A 19,365-nucleotide genomic window follows, 5' to 3' on the forward strand; every position below is an offset into this window, starting at 1 on the left:
GAAGGTTTTCATCGCCGAATATGAAACGTTTATAGTGTGGAGCTTACATCATCACTGCGTATCTGCAGAGGATGAGAAAAGTTCAGGGAGATGTGGAAGACCTCGAGAAGTCCGTCTATTACTAGAAAACGATCAGGGATTCCGAAGGGGTGAGCTTACCAACTTTTCGATTTCGTGATACACGACTGTTTGTATCATGCTTGTTTGTAACCCGATTTCGTTATCTTCAATTTACGATTTTCGAAGTACGCTATTGTTAATCACAGATTCAAAAATCTGGTAGTTGACAAACTGGATCATCCAATACTCTTTCAAATATTTCAATTATTCTCCGGTGCAGTACAGCGGCGTTTCTCGGGTTCCGGCAACTGTGTTAGATCCCCGATTGCGAGGGCGGTTTAATTAACCCAGGTCAGGGGGTTCATAAAACGCGCCGAAGAAGCATTAGCGTCCGGCAATTCCGAGTTCGGATCGAGTGTATCGTATCGGTTCGGCGACGGTTCGAGTCCTGGGGAGATAGATACCTGAAGATGATGCGCGACTAGGTATCGGGCGGGTACCTTGAAACTACGGTCCAAACGTAGAGGTATAACGTGATTAACGATGCCCGGGTCCACTTCGAGGTGGGTGGCACATGCCTTTGTGACAGGACGGCGGCTGCTCGAGTCCAAGGATCCTTGACAGAGCCACCGCGGCTCGGCGAGCCTTATTTTGTTCTAGTCGGAGCGAAGTCGTGATTACATCGAACAGCTCACGGTCCAAACAAACTTCAGCCTGACTCAGGATTAATACGTTTCGGAGAAAGTTGGTTCGGAAAACGGAGCGGTGATCGGGCGAATATCGAGAAAACCTGAGGGAAAGGAGAACGCCATGGGAATGAGCACGCCGAGGTCCATCTCGCGGAATGAGTTCGGCCCCGGAGAAACAGAGGCGGGTTCGAACGCGCCCGGGGGAACGAGGAGGGTAGCTCGATCTGATGAGGGTAGTTTCTGGATACGCGAGCACACGTGCAAGTGTACGTCGCTATATTGGCAGGCGTGGCCGCGGGTCTGTTCGGGCCGAGGGTTCAGGGGGAGGTGAGGGGGCAGCTGATTGGTTCCCGGAGTATCAGCCCCAGGTTGAACCCCGGCGTGAACCGAGCCCCTTGGGCGAAGGGAACCCCGTATTCGCGTCTCGAGGAGTGCCTTAATAAAATGCGCATTTATACGAGCAGGGCGATATTGAACCTTGGGATAGAATTTGCTCCGACGCTTATCGGCTTATCCGCAAAACCCCTCGGCTCATTTAACGCGACGGTCGAAACGCGCCTTGTTTCCTGGCTGTGCGCGTCGCTGCTCAACCGCGCGTGAAACCGGAGAACGAAATCGCCGCGGGCACGGCGAAAACGGAGGCAGCTAGGCTGGACGCTTCGTCGGATATCGGAGTTGACGAGTCGCTGAAAGGGCTGAAACGGCGCCGGACGAGCAGCCATCCGCTTTCCGGGGTTCGAGAAGACGGCTGAACTTTCCCGAGAAAGTTTGATGAGTCTATCAAATGCTATTATTCGGCAGAACCTGCCCCCCATCCCCCCCGCCCCTCACCCCGCGAGGGCCACGCACCGCCCCCCGTCCTCCGCGTTCTTTAATCATTCAAAGTAAATCAATCACCCATCCAGCGGCCTGCAATCGCGCCAGTCACCCTCCGGTCTCCCTCAGCCAGAAAACTTTGTATCCCTCAGCCCGTCGCTTTAGACCTCAAAACTGAACGACGTTATCAAGGAGACCCGCACCCTCCGAAACCCGTCCCTACCGCCATCGGCTGTAATTATAAAAGTCTGGGATGCCAAAATTGCTTCTTTACAGTCACCGCGGGACGATAATTTGAGTGACTACTTGTCGCGACTCCGATTCGAGGAGAAGGTATCTTACGTAACATCGAGCGTAACTCGGAGCAGTCGGTCCTCGATGATGATTGACTCGGTCCTGTCGCAGGTAAAATGCCGAAGTTTGTTCGGCGAGCCGAGATTTTCGGAGATCTGGACGATGGAAAAGGGTTACGGGAGTCAAGAGAAAGTTGCTAACTTTGAAAATTTGAATAATTTACTGCTTGTAAATATGGCAGTGAATATAATCAACCGGAAGCTGGGTCCATTGTCCAGTTATCGGAAGGCTACAAACGCTCACCGCAACTAGTAGTGGCTTACGGTAAGCCGTCCCACCGTCCAGAGGACTCCGTGTATCGAAGGTACGTCAGGCCAAGCTGCAAGTAGCCAAAGGGTTTCCGACGTCCACCTTTCTCCGTGATTTATTACCGTGCGAATCGAATTTTTTCATTATTCCGCCTGTGGAAGATTTTCACGACTGCCAAAAGACGGAGACAGAAGTTTTCTTGTGGACTTGGAAAAGTTGCTAACATTTTCGAGTAAAGTCTCGGAGAAAATTCGTCCGTGATAAAAATGAACGACAAATTTATCTCGGATTGATTCTCCTGACCCGCATGGCATGAATATTGGCTGGATATTATTCGGGATGAAATCTTTTACGATCCTTGAGGACTCGCAACGGGGTGAAACAGGATTCGGAACGACGTCGAGCACGGATGGACCGGAGCTGCAAGTATCGAGGGAGCGAAGGATAGCGGTTCTGCTTACGGAGTGTTATTGTGTGCCGATCAGTTCCGGCTCATCAGCCGACGAGGCTTCGAGTAGGACGCGTATCCAGACGTCCCTGGATGCCAACCCGTTCCTCCCCGCCCCTTCCCTCTTATCTCCACTGTTCCTTTAACTTCTGAAGATTGTTATTCTTCCGCCGTACGTTGCTTCCACGGCGTCGAGGCCTGCTCTCCAGGTACCCCGCAGATGCCGAAAACAGGAGTGGGTGTCCTCCGCCCACATCCGTCCGCCGATATAATTGTAAATTCGGCACTGACAATAAACACAGTACAAATTGTCGGGCTTTTATCCTTCGACATGCGAACGAGTATCAGTCCCCTGGGAGTTATGAAACGGCAAAATTGCTGTACCTCCTCCTTGCCCTCCCGGTTCTAACTTCTTTCTCTCACTCTCTCAGCACTCGAACCTTGCTTCGAAACGACGAAAGGATGTACTCGCAGTAACGACCCGTCTGAATGACGCAAGGGCGAATCATGTGGAATTGAAAATCGCTGGACTGAGTCGCTGAGGAATTTTTTTCGATTAGCAAACAGGTCGTGTAGCGAGTATCGGAGAATTTCGTTTGAAACTGTTGAAAATTTTTCGCACGTAACTTGAGAATCAAGAGTGGGTACGAAAAAAAGCAAAGTTTGAGAAGAAGGTGCGAGAAAGAAAAGGCAGCGGTGTGAGGGGGGGGGGGGGGGGGGGGAGAGAGAAAAAAACGCGCCGGTTTAATTTAGCTCACCATTTACGTTTGCGAGCTGAATTCGCAGCGATTCCTTCGGTCATCCGGAACGGACTTTTTGAAAAATGAATGTTTTCTCCTCGAAGAGTGGGTCCCTAAAATGGGTGAAAAATACCGACAATGCAAATCCATTAATCTTAAAGTTTGCCGCTCACAACTCGAACTCGTGATGCCGACACAGACATCCCTTTGCACTTACGTCTCTGCTCTGTACGAGGCTCGTGACTTCGACCTGCGTTGCAGCGAGCCGTCCGTTCGGCTGCATAAGATCCGTTTTGGGATAGGTCGGCAGAGATGCGAGTCCTGCAGGTCCTTTTCGGACAATTAGGGCTAGAGAATGAAAGTGGGTCATTCCTCAGCGGGGCAGCTACCCTTTGACCCAGGATGGGATTCGTATGCAAACGGCTGAAAGACGCGAACGGTACGACGACGTCGGAAGGCCAAAGTGGGTGGATGTAATTTCCAAGGTCACGGACAGTAGCTGACCTTCACCTCGTGCCCTCCACCTTCTCCTCCTCTGCATCCATCCTCATCTGGGCCGGTAATCACCGAAGAGCAGAATTCTCAAAGCAGAATGTAATGCTCTTGAAGAGTTTCAAGAGAACCGCTGACGCCTTCTATCGTCGGCTGTCACGCGTCGACGTACGCCTTAAAAATGTGTAATATACGTGTGCATGCGGACCCGAGCACGGCGTTTACCCGCGAACAAAGCACTTCTGGACGCCATTATGTTAACGTCAAAAATGGGCAGAGGTCTATTTGAGTGAGGAAACGAAAAAGGTAAGGATGAAACAAAAAAATAAATGAAAAAAAAAAAAAAAAATGCGAGAACGAGAGAAAGAAAGAAAACTAAATGAGATACGAAAAGAAGAGATAAAAAATGCTGCTTGTACTTTTCGCCGAGAAGTGATAATTGCCCACTCGAATATGACGCGGCTTACAAAACTTAGGACTGATTGTTTTGACGCCTAATAAGCTCCTACTGAATGGGAGAAAAAAGTCCTCTGGGTTGTTTTTTTTTTTTTCCTTTTTATCGTTTATCCACATGTTTCAAGGTTGCTGGTTTCTTGTTTGCCTTCTACCTTTTCTTCTGTGTAATTGGTAATGTGGCAGTGTTCCAACAGGCTTACGATTTCAATTGATTCTAATTATTCGTATGTATACATGTTAATTGGCGACGGTGAGCTACTTCGAGATCGCTTGTGACCTTGACACTTTTCAGTTTCTGCTTATTCTTTTTTTTCGCCATTCTTCGCCTCTTTGAAGCTTCTTTGAAGCAACGCCACGCTGTCAGAGAATTACACAAATACTTGGAATTGAAAGTAATTTCACAATTAGTTGACACAAATAAGCAGGTGATACCAACTATCTCTAGGGAGTCTATCCCACCTCAGGCTATTCAGCCGATCAATTCGGGTTTGACAACTTGCTCCCGAGATACAAACTTACCTAATTAAATTCTGCATGATAGCCCGAGAGTACTGATGTCAGTTAGGATCGCGAAATTACGATAAACAGAAACATGAAAACACGTTGAACGGATACTTCCGAGTCGAAAATTCCGTTGAAAATCGTTGAATTTAAAAGCTGCGAATATATTCTGTGAAAAAAAAAAATTCAGGATTCGTTGACTTGACTGACTTTTCAAGGAGAAGAAAATTCTGCACGCGTATTCTAACCCTGTTTACCTGCGAGAATAGCGACTCAAAAGGGGGATTCGATCCCTGGAGAAGCCGGGGGCGAGTCGCCATCCCCGTAGGTTCGACCTGAGCTCCCGCTATCGCGTGAGTCAGCGATACGAGTGTCTCCAGGGGCTCATTTTTCCCCCATCGGACAGTCCGGCTACTGCCAACGCCTCGGGTACGGAGTAAAAATATTTTGAATTTTGTACAGGAATGATCAAATGGAAACGGACATGCGTGAAGACACTCTTGACGTATACCCGTGATCAATAACTCCCGAAGGAAGCGGGTGAATTCGTTGCGAGCTGAACTGTCCTCATATTTTTGTGTATTTTAATATTATTTGCAAACATCCGATTTCACGCGGTTTCAAAAAATAGTCGAACCTCCCGGAGGATCGATCGATCGTCTTGGATTCCCTGCGGGATATTGAAACACCCTAGTTTGATCGTCATGATTCGTACGGCACAGCTCGCGCAAGCTTTTCTTGAGTGAGAATGAATTTTCGGGACGTCTTTTTAAGCAGCTCTATTCACCCGGATTCTTGGGGAAAATTAATAAGGGGTAAAAGGTCGGAATATATATTTAATCTATGAACTTTGGAAGAGTGAAAATTTAATTAAGAATCTTACAACACGAGACGCTCGCGTAAATTGTGTTGATTTTAAACTTCACTCTCTCACGATTCGGCGAAACGATCAACAAGTTATTATGCCTCGATTATATTTAATAAACCGGGGAAAGAGATGAATCGTGTTACGTCTTCCCCGCGGGGCGCGGCAGTGGAAAGCTATATACGTTCACAGCGGGTTATTAAAACTTTATACCAATGCGGCATATAATAAGCATCGCGACTGGCTCCAGATTGAAATTAAATTGCCAACCGTTTTGTTACCATTTATCATTATCACGAACAACGCGAGTTTAACCCCGCATTATCTATCCGACAATATTCACTGGAAAGTTGACGCGATCCGCACGAGTTGGGTAAAAACGCGATACAACCTCGCGAAATTTTTCCTGAAATAAGAGAGGCGAAAAAATCGGGCAACACTATCGATTGCCGTTCTCAGGCCCGCGTCGACGATGACGTATTCTCTCCTTGTCCGCAAGAAGAAGACGAAGAATGGGAAAAGTGCTACCGCGAACCTCGAGGACCTCGTATAACGGGGGAGATTGGCGGTGAGGGTGGCAAGGGCGATCAACGAAGCGATAGTCGCGGACCGATTTCGAGATGGCAAGGATTCGTTTTGGGGAGTAAGAGCGCGGACCGGGAACCGGCCAGGATGCAGGACGAGCTGGCGGCGGGGTTCTGGGGCGGCTGAAGGGCCGGGTGACACGCCGCCGGTCTCCGGGAGAAGTGATTGATTGTGTTTCACCGGAAGAGAGAGGAGAGCCGGAGGGTGGAGTGGGAGGGGGGCGAAGTTTCGGAGCGCGAAACGCGATGATAGAGACGAAGCGCTCGAGTCCGCGAGAAGATGCCCTCGCCGGCAGCTCCAGCGTCCAAAAAGCTCGGGATTCCACTCGAAGAAGCTTTCCTCAACGATTTACACTATCCGCGTTCATCTCTTCTCCGACGGCGGCGCGTCGGGTTGGACAAAGGAAAAATAGAAACACCCACCCCACCGCGCTCAAGAGAAAAAGTGAGTTGTTCGAACAAAAAGCAGGTGACGCGCTCTCAGCTTCCCTCGATTGCCACTCTCCTCGCCTTCGTCTTCGCCGATTTCTCCGCGAGGGTGAATTTCAGGGTGGTAAAAAAAAAAAAAATTCCACGCAAACCTCGCCTGGAAACCGTCATCAGTGTCGCCGAAATTGCATACCCGAATCAAAGACTCGGACGCTGTGACAAGAACTGCGATCTCGGGACTAGGACGAGGTTTTTCAAGGGCGAACCCCGCGTTCATTGATGAAATTCATGGCTGCTCGCCTCGCGGTGAGAAAGGCGATAATTTCATCGATGCGCTCAGCGCGAAAGAGCTGACGATATTTTTTATATATAATTGCCCCTTTGCATAAGACGTTTATTAAGACGTGAGTGGTTGTCAAATTAAATTTTTTCTCTCTCTCTCCCTGTCTGTCTCTCTCTCTTTCTCTCTCGATTTCTTATTACCAGAGATAATTACAGTCCGCACATACGGTGATTACCCGCAAATATATTTATCCTGCACAAGTCTTGCATTGAGAGACGCGCATTTATAGACGATACTCGCGATAAAATCGCCGGGGGCAAGATCGACGGGATTCAAATTACTCCGTGGATATATATATATATATATATATATATATATACAGGAGATATATATATACAGACCCGTACCAACTTATTCATAAACGAACGGTTTGAATGATGCGACGAAATGTTACGGGCTCCACAATATTATAATGACCAAGCAACTTACATAATTCCCCTCCCACTCGGAGACCACGACACCTGCTCTTCGAGCTGCGCAGAGAACCCGAAGGTTGTCAATGCGTGGCCTTTTTGTCACGTATTTGTTTTTTACCCTCATCACCTTTATCCCCTCCCCTTCTGCTGCAATTTGTTTCATTTTAGTTTCATTTTTTCTTGCTTCATTTCAATCTTTTTACTCGATCTAATTTGGTAATCGTGTGTTATTAATGACTCGATCTAACGCGTGCAATGACCGAGAATTTTTCAGCATCTACTGGTCTCGTTTCGTCGCCGAGTTTATGATTCAGTTCCTGAACAAACGATGACAAGGTAGAAAAAATATGATATTGGCAACTGACAAGTTTTATTGGTGAGCAAAAAAACAAAAGACATGGTTAGCAATATTTTTAGCTTTTATATTTAACCAATAGTTTTACATTGTATTTTTTATAAGAGATCATTTCTTCTCACTCATGTTTCATTTCGATGAAATTTTTTTTCACTGCCCTGCTTCGAAGCTCTTTCTCTCTTTGCGCGCAGAGAGATGCGTCGAGCAATTGGAACAGCTTCCCACCAAACTGAAATGCATGCCCTGCAACTGTGCCGTCAATTTTTCGTTTTAGCAGAGTATAATTTATATCTATTATTCACGGTTGCCTTCAAGTATCAAGTAACAGCCGTCTGGGCCGCCATGCCCGATTCCCATTCAATAAAAGGTCCCCCTGCAGTGCACCGGGTTGCCAATATACACATACCGACTCTTGTCACCCATCGATACTGATCTCTTGATTCCACGTTGCAATTTATTCCGCATATACCTATTCTCAGAGGTTACTGCGAGCACTCCGAAGCGAACAAACAACTCCAAGGATGCACCGTTGGGAATAAGGCCCACAAATGTGTGTTTCTCAATCAGCCGGGCTCGGAGAATATTCATTTTCCACGCTTTTGGACAACGAGCGTGTTCCTTAAATTTATTATTGGACTAGCACCGAAGTTCCGTACATCAGACTTCGAGTCCGTCAACGAGTAATGATAAGGAAGCGATTGAAGCCGACGTATCTACAGAGTGATGGGTGGGAGAATCATGTTCGTGTTCGTCAATAAATAAAAATGAGATAACGTACTATTGATGATCATAATATGCATGCGCGAAGGGTTGAAAAAAAAAAAGAAATGTTCCCAACACGCTTCCGAACACTTTTTTACAGATCGTCAAGCATCGCTGACGTTACGATTTGTTCATCGCTTGTGCAATTTGTTTAACCGTTCGCGCGTTTCTTTACTATTATCCTTTCTATCCGTTCACGAGGACCGACTGCCAGGGGCACTAATTTTATCGTGTAAACGGTCGCTTCTTGCTTTGGAAAAAGAAGAGAAAACAGAGGGTAAAAAAAGAAGAATGTCAGGGGAAAAAAACCGTTGTTGTATCATTATAAGAGTACAATAAAACGCGGTGAGTGTGCTCTTTGTATAATGACGGGGCGTTTCATGCTCTTTATACGCCAGGCTTGTGTCACAAGTGCGCCCAGAGACTGCTCAGTGGGTATTAAAGGTGTACTATAGTTGGTTCGCCGCGTGCGAGATCACCGTCGCACTACTATTACTGATTGTGAGTATAGGTCAGGTACGAATACGTGTAGGTTATATCCACACAACCGAAAGTGTCGGTTGACCAGGCAGCCGATAGCGGAGACCAAGTCAGACGGAGGCCACCTTTCACCGTGATACCCTAGCTCCGAAGGCACTCGAGGAACGGTATTGTCACGAGCTGTTCCCCAAACATGTCGGTCCAAGCTATTTATAGAATTATATGCCCAGCAGTAAACACTGGCATCATCGGTCGAATTTACCATGATCGTGCATACCCAGTGGATGTCAACCTACAGGAACGGGGTGAACGTTGAACGAGATGTCCATCATGGCCTGGGAACCTGGGGCGGGTTGATAAGTTTCGAGAGGAGTGACCGTCCGGCTCAACCCCCGATATAGTTCCGAGTCCCTCAACTCGACGGCTAGAACGAGATTTTGGGGATGCTAAGGTTGGCCTGCGGAGCTTGGACTACGCTCTTCTAGGGGTTGGTCTCGGCGGGGTGGCGATGGCATGGCAGTGGTGGTGGAAGTGGTGGGGGATACTCTAGGAAACGGGGGTGGGGAGCGTCAAGCAGCTGGGAATGGTGGCGGCTCGGTGTCGGCGGCAGGACGACCTGGAGGGAGTGCGAACCAAACAGAGAGTAACCAGACGAGTTTCTGCCGAGGCACCGCGAGCTCTCCTTCGCGGGTTCCTCCGGGAAAAAGTGCCGCGCGTCATCCTTCGCTCACAGTACAGAAGTGGAATTCGATACGATCATTAGCGGTGCTTTCCGCAAGTTGAGCCGTCGCGCGAGTTGGACGATAATCACCCTTGTTTCGTATTTAGATTGATTCTCTGGAATTGAATTGGAACAGTCGCTTTCTCAAATCGTGCGTCTATCTGAGGTGTCGGATAAAATATTTTTGCCGCTGTTATTCCGACATATAAGCCAGTGGTTCGCGCGCTAAGGAGCAAAAGAGAGTCAGGTGGGTAGGGAAGAAGGAAAGATAAAGAGGGAGAGTTACGGCACCTGCCACCGTCCTTGCGGGGCGCCACTCGCACGCTGCGTGCGTGCCGGCTATCCATCATGGTCGCGGACGTCGGGCTGCTCTGATTGGTCGGGAATAGTCACGTGGTATGGTAATTGGGAAGAAGTGGGCGGGAACGTATAGCGTCGCCTCGTGTACGCGGCGAGAGGTTCAGCGGAGAGGATCGGCAAGAGTGTCCGAAGAAGCGGTGCGAACAGCCGTGTCCGTCGCGAGTGAACCAAGCGAAAAGTGCCGCGGCCAGCGAAGGTCGGACTCACGTAAACCCCGATGATGGACCCCAGTGAAAAGTGCCGTGATCGCCGGGCGTGTGCCAGAGTGTGAGCGTGAGCAGTGGACCGGGTGTAACTGGAGCATATACGAGGACTCAGTAAGAGAGTGCGACAAGGTTTCGCCGAGTAGCGATGAGCTCGTTCCTGATGAATCCGTCGACGGCTGGCGGGTACCATCAGCAGCACCAGCAACCGACGCCGCACCACTTGGCCCCAGCCTCCGTCGTGGTGGACCCCAAGTTTCCACCCAGCGAAGAGTACAGTCAGAGCAACTACATTCCGTCGACCGGCGCCGAATTCTTCGGCGGTGGTCACCACCTCAATCACCCCCAGTCCCACCAACTCCAGTACCACTACCACCAGCACCACCACCAGGCGACTTCCACGCCGTACGGTGCGTCCCCGGCCGTTCAGCTGAACGGTGGCTACGCAGGTTACGGAGGATACTACGGACCCCATCATCCCCATCACCAAGTCCACGCGGTGCACCATGCCAGCCTCCATCCTCACCACCAGGCCGTCGGTGCTCTCGCGATGCCGCCGGAGGCTCAGCAGCCGCCGCTCACTTGTCCGCCTTCCATGCAGAACCCTCAACCCCATCAACAGCCCCCGGCACCCGCGCCAACAGTGCTCGGGTCGACTGCCTTATCGCCACCCCTGATGGCGTCCCATGTCCAGCAGCCCGACCCTCTGCAGCAACACCAGCAGCAACAGCAGCAGCAGCAGCAATCCCAGCAACCAAAACACGAGAGTACGACGTGTAGTCCGGCCGGGTCGGGATCCCTGCATCGTGACAATTCGCCGGATTTACAGCAGCAGCAGCAACAGTCGCAGCATATTCAGAACTCTCACCAGGCTCAGCAGCAGCATCATCTCGACGATTGTTCGGATCAGGACGACATAGAGGACGATCAAATGATGGAAGGGTCACCCGGCATGATGGACGACGACGAGGAGGACGATGAGAATGGAGACCGCGTCATTTATCCTTGGATGAAGAAGATACACGTAGCTGGCGTCGGTGAGTAGACGATGTCGCACTGGTAGACCTTCATCCAGAGGTAGCGAAAAGTTGTGAAATCCGTTGGGACGAGCTTTTCTTGACTCGGAATAGCTGAAGCAAGAGTGAGAAGAATTCCGAAGAAGCTAAAACGGAACCACTTGTATCAGCCATTTTATTGTTACCCACGTGAATTCGTCGCGATGGATTTACTCGAGGTGAAATATGAGGGGGTTGAATGAGGAAGGGCGTTTCAAAGTGACGCAAGGTTTGGCCATTGTTGACCGTTTCTTCGTGTCCACATGCACCTTACATGTCGAATCGGATAATGTAGGTTGAATATGAAGTCGGGTCTCGGGACTGGCGCCGCGGTTGTTGTTGCGTCGGAAGATGTATGGGATGATATTCATTGCCTCCTCTCTAGTCATCTGTCTCAGCTATGTCTGACCTCGGCCATTGAATACGGCCTATTATTACCATTTGTCATCATTTCTCACTTGAACGAAACCCTGAAAGTATTTTCACCTGAAACCTGCCTCGCTTATCCTCAAATCAAAGACTGCCGTCTTCGATGGTTAGGGGGACTCTCGAGGCCTTCCCCAATAATATTATTGTTTTCCAACGACGTGATCTATCGACTAAGACGCCCCTTTCATCGACACATGTCCTCGGCTCACCGCAAACCTTATTCACTGCGACAAGAATCAGTTACCATACATCATCTCAAAGGAGATGAATAAGCTTCTCAATGGCCCAAGGAAAGTTACGATCGGAGTACTCTGTGAACCGATGCGACAAAAATACACGCAAATTACTGAAATATAAAATTTCCTCCACGGAGATCGAGAATTATCTGTACTTATTTCTCGCACCGTGAGACGCGAGGGAATTGCAAGAAGCGTAGAGCGTAACCCCGATGTAGTTATATCCGAAACGTTTTATTCTTCGGAAAGAAGTAACAATTATCTTGGAAGTGATAATTACATGTTATCGTATTTCAAACTTGCTTCAAACGTGCCGTCAACTTAATTCAAGCTAAAATATTACCTTGATTAATTGTTTCTCAACATTAATGAGGGTACGTAACGTGTACGATGGTCGGTGTAGCCGTAAATTTGCTTCCTCTACGTGTTCAAATTTTATCTCACCTCGCGTACGTGGTAGCTGTATATGAAAAATATGTAATAATTTATCACTGAGCTGGATAGATTATTCAGCCGGATACCCAAGCCTAGGCGCGTTTTTATTAATCATATAAACGCGATTACAAGACGACATGTTCCGTCATTTCGTAATTTCCCCAACCGTATCGGAGCGTAACAGTTTCGGTTAAATATTTATAGACTCAATTTAATGCCTGAAACATCCACTCGTTATGATAATCAGCCAATCTTGTAGCAGATAAGACAATTTTTGATGAGATGTTAATGAGATATTTGAAACGAATTATCGCATTATACACACACGCAACGTGCGGTTCCTCGTGGGAATTAATTCTGCATTCTGATTATCAATTTGACACTGAACTCGCATTTTTCCATTCAACGAATCGACGCGTTCCCATGTACAACATTACACGCTTCGCGGTTCATCCGTGATTCCACGTTTGCGAGGCCATTTTGAGAGGGCGGATTCGCACACCGGGGAACCTGGTCCGAGATTGTTAGTTTCTTATTTCCCGACGGAGGTTGAATGCTGGCTGGCGGCACAAAAGGGCTGCGAACCCGCAGGCCAAAAATCCCAAACCAAACGAGAGAATCGGCAATTCGAATCCGGGCAACCTTCCGTTGAAAACTAAAAAGAGATGCCCAAAGTTAGGTCAAAAGAGCAGTTGCAGGTGAGGGGTGATGGAAAGCGCATATCATTACAACTTGCAGTAATAACTTTCTTCGAATTCAGATGGGCTCCCATCCCCGGGGGCGGCCGACAAAAGTACATTTCGCCGTGACTTCTCACCCCGCATGGTAACGGTCCAAAGACTCAGTCGGCGTTCCAACAAAGAGGCTGAACGTTTCGAGCATGAATTTAGCGATAACGAAAACGCATCCCGTGAAGATATTTCGACGGATGATAAATGCCCGGATCCTTTCGCCCGCTTTCCACCCCCGATCGGCCTCCCTCTCCTCCCCCATATTTCAACGGGAACGAATATTGGCTCGGTTCGCTTTGATTACGGGTTCGACTCGACGTCGGAGCGGTTTTCCCGGTATGCAGGACCGCAGCCGCAATCTCCCCCACGACTGAACCCGTCCGTAGGGTCCCTCAGTCGCTGGTCAGCCTGCAACTCGGAATGGAATGTGTCCGTTCTGATTCTGAAACACCGGAGGCGAGCCCGCATGCATGCGTCTTGAAAAATTTCACCCGGACCACCGGTGCCGCGGGAAAGGAAATATAATTAGCCCCGGACCCCGTTTGCGTCTACCAGAAGCCCGCGACGCCTGCCAGCCGCGTATCGCGATGAACAAAAGGAAAATATCAGACACTCGTAGGTGTACCAACACTGTATACGGTTTCGTTGACTGTCAACTAACGAATTGCATGTTAGCCGTGGCAAGCCAGTCATCCCGACTGACGTGCGGGGCCCCCGTCTGTCGGTCAAATCAGGCCTGTAATATTAATGTCTTTTTACCCGCTTACGGCTGGCTATTCGCTAATTTTAGACACCGTTTTTGTCCGATCCATGCCCCAGACATCCGAGTCTGCACTTGCCCTTGAGTACCACCCCGCGGTTACGAGTCTCTGCGTGCTGGCTGGCTTCCGGTTTAGGTTTTCACACCGTCTTTGACCGAAGTTCTTACTTCGGCAACGTTCACCTAAACGAGCAATCCCACGTCAACTGGTGACGATTATCCGCTTTGACCGTAGCTGCGTAGCTCAAATTTTGATCCACCGGGAGAGAATAGTCCGGTGGGACTGTAGAGGAGTCATTTTTTCCGACTGCGGGAATATCAGCCAGTCGGCAAAACGGTGATAGACGTCTCTCTTTGTGGGCCATAAGCAAAAACTGCCTGCGAAGTGAGTAATAAACGAGAAACGTCCAGGTCAAACGTGTTACCACTCGACATGGAAATGTTCAAAAGCGTAGCGGCTGAGTCAGCAATGACGGCACGCTGGGCGGTGAGATCAACAGATGGTTATAATAAGTGGTAGCAGTAGCAGCGACAGGACACAAGCCGCCTCTAGCTGACGCGAGAGTTTTACACTAGACGATTTTTGTTTCAGCAAACGGATCTTACCAGCCGGGAATGGAGCCGAAGCGTCAACGGACAGCGTACACGAGGCACCAGATCCTCGAGCTGGAGAAGGAGTTTCACTACAACCGATACCTGACGAGGCGACGACGCATAGAAATCGCCCACACGCTGGTGCTCTCGGAACGTCAGATAAAGATTTGGTTTCAGAACCGCCGTATGAAATGGAAGAAGGACAACAAGCTTCCGAACACGAAGAACGTGCGGCGGAAAAACGCGAACGGGACGCCGCCGGCCAAGTCGTCTAAGGGAGGCGGAAGGGCGAAGGTACAGTCCGGATCGGGGAACAACAACAGTCAGAGAAAGAACAACAACAGTTCGCCATCGGGCGTCATGGAGGGCGGCGGCAGCCTCGACGGCAGCGTCGGCATCGACATGGCCGACGTCCACGGGGTGAACTCTGCCCTTCCGCATCCGCACTCGGCCCATCCGAGTTTCCAAGGTCACCCGCACTCGCTGGCTCATCTCCAGGCGCAGCTGAGTCACCTCCAGGTCGGGGGGATGCTAGACGCGACGGGCGCCCCCATCGGGCACATGGGATCCGGGAATATCAGCCCCCTGGCCCCCGCCACCAGCCCACCCTGTCTCACTACCCCCAGTCAGCCGTTGCCCGTCAAATCCGACTACGACCTCACGGCCCTGTAACACCCGATGAAACCCTGGAACGCTTTTCCCCAGCTCACCGACCTCACCAATGTCATTTCGACCCGAGGTGCCTCCCCCCAAAATTTTTACCACTATAATCAAATACTCGAGTCGTAGAGCTGCGGCCGGACGTTCTTTCTTTCAACCTCACCACCCCCTCCGCCCAATTATTACCCAGTTCTTACTTTGCACTCATCATTGTTTTGTTTCTAAGATATTATTATCGACATGACTATTATTATTATTATTATTATTATTATTATTATTATTGTTGTGTCCAAACGTAAGTAGATTTTATTGTTTTATCTATCGTTTTAGTAATTTCAATTATTTCAAATTTTCGTTTCGATTTTTAGTTGCCCCCGTGCCATTGCCTAGATCATAAGTAGGTATACCTCGTACCTTTTACGACTCAGTTCTGAAAACTGACCTCTACTGAAGATATTTTCATTTTTTTGCATTTCGAGACAAATTTTAATCTTTTTATTTTTATCACATGTACAATATTCTAAAACACGATTCGCTTCATTCCTCTGTTGTTACAATTCATTCGTATCTCTGCTACGTGGTGCGAAATGATTTCCCAGTGGAGCGTCAATCGATGCGTGAAACTTCTCCCCGGTAACGATGTAAATAATACCAAGCGTGTATGTATATATATATACCTATACTTACGTAATGTAATTATTGATATTATTATGATTAGAAGATTGGCATTGTGTCGCAAAGTGGATAAATAGCAGTGTTTACGTTTAATCGAGTACTATCGTGTGTAATTAATAACCTAACTCGCCTAATACTTAGTACGTTGTTGAAGAAGAAGCAAAAAAAGAAAAAAACAAGAAAAAGTTGTTAATGTATACAAAGCCAATAAGTGAACGGTTTTACAGTGCGTTTTCAGCCAGATGCGCGAATCTACCTCGATCGGGAAAAAAAATTAACGGTGTTAATTAATTACGAACTAAAACCCAGTGCTCTACCAAAATTGCGAAACACGACGTCCATCACTCGTCGCTTCGTCCTCTGATCACGTGATCTTCTCCTCTAATCTCACGATGATGCAAGTGCGTCGTTCTCTTTTCTCTCCAATCGTCACGTCTTCTGCAACTATGCGTGATATTAACGATTAACGATATTGCTGTAGTTGTTTAGCCGGACGACAAAGATACGCCGCTTGCTTGAATAGCGGTGCAATTTGGCCTGTCGAATCTAAACTTGACTCGGGTCAAATTGTTTCTAATTCCAAACGTTTAGCCCAGTGATGCTGTGTACTCGGTCATTATCGAAGTTCTGCATTTATTCGAGACAGCTCAATCCCGACAGATGGGCGCGTTGCAATCCCGTTACTGCTCAGCGTCGAGGAAAAAGGAATAATGCCCTTAGCGCATTATCACCGATTTGATTCGGTAATGTACGTAGATTGGTGAGATAATAATACCGCGCGCGGTAAGATTGAGCGAGAAAATAAGCGATGCCTGTCCGACTTTCATATTTCTAACGGTAATAATAATTCACACAGCTGCACAAGATGTGAGTTTCACCTATTATAGAGGTTCGATTCTTTATTTTTCCGCTTCATTCCCTCGGCGTTCTTCCTGCGTAAGACACGGGAACATGTTTACTGTAATTTAAATCTCGCTGAAAATGACAGGTATCGCGAAATTACGTCTGGTGAAAAATTAATTCGCATTGCATCAGATTTGCATAATTTCTTACCAGATCGGCTTGAGCAAAAAATACAGGTCACGTATATTCACGTCACAAAAGTACGTCGACTTTGTTATTCAACGAGCGTTAAAAGATTTTTCGCCACCTGCACGATTGAAACCTCGACCACGAATTACTTCTTGATTTATCTGTGCTTACTGAACCGAATCACGTGGCGAAGTAACGCGAAATTGTAATCTGGTCGCGAACTTTCTAGTATTTAGGGATTCTTGTTAGGAATATTTCCAACTTGCATAAAATCATGGTTTGAAATTGCAGAGAAATTGTCGATTTGTTGTAAAATCGCGATGTAATTTACCGTACATTGCACTCGGTGGAACTGAGATTTGTTTTGAATGAAACCGTGCTATTTATAGAAGCCATTAATTAAAATCGAGCTATTTATACCATGCACTACGGTTTATACAGCAGCACGTGGTCAACCGACTAAAAATTACACTGTCATTCTGAAGTTCATTAGTTACTACGTACGGATCGTCATGCTTTCAATTACAAAATATTTTCTGTGTCAAGTTCGAGCAAACTGGATCAGTTGCGCAGGATGAGTAGGTGAATGGAATGAAAAAAAAGATGACAGTCCAAAATTCTTCAACTCTGTAACGGTAAAAACGCACACTTTGTTCCTTTATTAATTTGGTACAATAACATTTATGCCTTGATCAATGGCGCGGTTGTTGCAAACATCGTGCACGGATTCTCGTCGACATTAACGAGAGGGAGATTCGATTGAGCTGTGAAATATCTGTGTCCAATAAAATTAAGTGACGAGAAATTAAATGATTGATCTTTGGACGAACAAGAAATCTGAACATTCGTGCGGATACTTAAGTATATTATACCTCCGCCGCAGATGGTTAAAATACGCGAAGAAATTCATCAATTCGATATTTCTGTGGATAGAATAATTGTAAATACACACACATGTAACCAATACTCTGAAAATATATTTTTATCGCTGAGACGCGTAGAAGGGAAATGACCAATAAGAATATTGTAGAATAAAAAGTAAGAAATGAAAAGTAATAAAATGCGTGAATAAAAAACCGTGTATAATAATTAAAACGTGACGTTCATATTACTATAAAGCGAGTAGAAATCAAATCGTGAATCCATGCACAGAGTCGCTGTGACGATATACCAAAACAATATTAATAATTATACATATTATACAAAGTAACGTGTAAGTGGACATAATAAACTATACACAGAAAAATATACGCATATAAATAAATGAACATAAATATATATTACAAATATAAATATGAATATAAATACAACAAAAAACGATAGATGTTAAGATTTGCTATGATTATGAAATTTCGACGGTAATAATTGAGCTATAATTACGCGTAAGAAGGAAGATTTAAGAATCGTAAAAGTACAGATCGAGAGACACACACATACACACATATATACATATTACCTATAAGCGTATAATGACTTGTGAGTAATTCCCATCTATGTATATATAGTCTATTGTATATTCTAAGTATTATGCATATAGGTTGTTTATAACACGAGTGCTGCGGTTCATTCTGCGTTTTCAGACTTGCCGTCAAGTTATGTAAATTCTCATCGCAAATTGCGTCAACGTCGCGAATATCAACGTGCTTCCGAATCCATGCTCGTATGTAAAGCTCGTTACTCCAAGTGCGAATTTAGCAAGAAATTTTGTGTAATTAAAGTATACAAAGCCAGCCTCGCGTGTTTGCGAGAAAAATCCCGAAGTAGTAAGAGCTCCGTTGAGTCAGCCGCGTCTGGCGGTCGAACAAAGGGTCTAAAGTTCGATTTTCGATTTGACTTGACGGTCTGAAAGCGCGTCCTGATTTTTTCAAGCACTCGGAACACCCAATCACCTTGTATAATAGACGCGACACACATGAGAGTTTTCTTGTGTTTGTATTGATTACTATCCTATACAATAGAGCCGATGAAAAGTATACAAGTGAATAAATGACTAAATAAATGTTTCGTAATTTACAATAATAATCCCGTGAGTCTGCAGTCACTGATGCCCGATCCCTGAAAAGAGCATTAATTCATCGTCAAACGTTTCATGCTCATTCGATGCGTGGCGAATTCCACCCACACGCGTCTCTGCGCCTGCGCAATGGATCGCTGTGCCGCAAAGCTGTCAGTGTGTGCGGCGCGTTGCGTGCGCCGCATGCGTGGTAGCGGAGTGTGTGAGTCGGGTGAACGAGGCGGCAGCTCGTTCCGGAGGTTCGAACCTCGGAGGAGGGTGGCTCACGGGAAGCGAATGGGAGCCGCCGCCGACCTCAGCCTCCGCCCATCACCGCGACCAACTCCAAAAGTCGTCCGATACTGCGAAGGAAATAAGAACGCGAGCGACGCTACGAGGCGACGCGCGGCTCATTCGGATTTCGGAGGTGTGATTTTTTTCA

The 19,365-nt window shown here is 47.3% G+C and overlaps 1 protein-coding gene across 1 annotated transcript; it reads left to right on the top strand.

Moving 5' to 3' along the window:
* Positions 1-9,693: 9,693 nt before the first annotated feature.
* LOC124176154 (homeobox protein Hox-A4-like) lies at positions 9,694-18,952 on the top strand. The gene is made up of 2 exons (XM_046557056.1): positions 9,694-11,360; positions 14,562-18,952. Exons 1-2 carry the CDS (start codon positions 10,472-10,474, stop codon positions 15,233-15,235), a joined length of 1,563 nt encoding a protein of 520 aa, XP_046413012.1. The 5' UTR covers positions 9,694-10,471; the 3' UTR covers positions 15,236-18,952.
* The last annotated feature ends 413 nt before the right edge of the window (positions 18,953-19,365 follow it).

This window comes from Neodiprion fabricii, chromosome 1 (genome assembly GCF_021155785.1).
Source record: "Neodiprion fabricii isolate iyNeoFabr1 chromosome 1, iyNeoFabr1.1, whole genome shotgun sequence".
NCBI classification, from domain to species: Eukaryota; Metazoa; Arthropoda; class Insecta; order Hymenoptera; family Diprionidae; genus Neodiprion; species Neodiprion fabricii.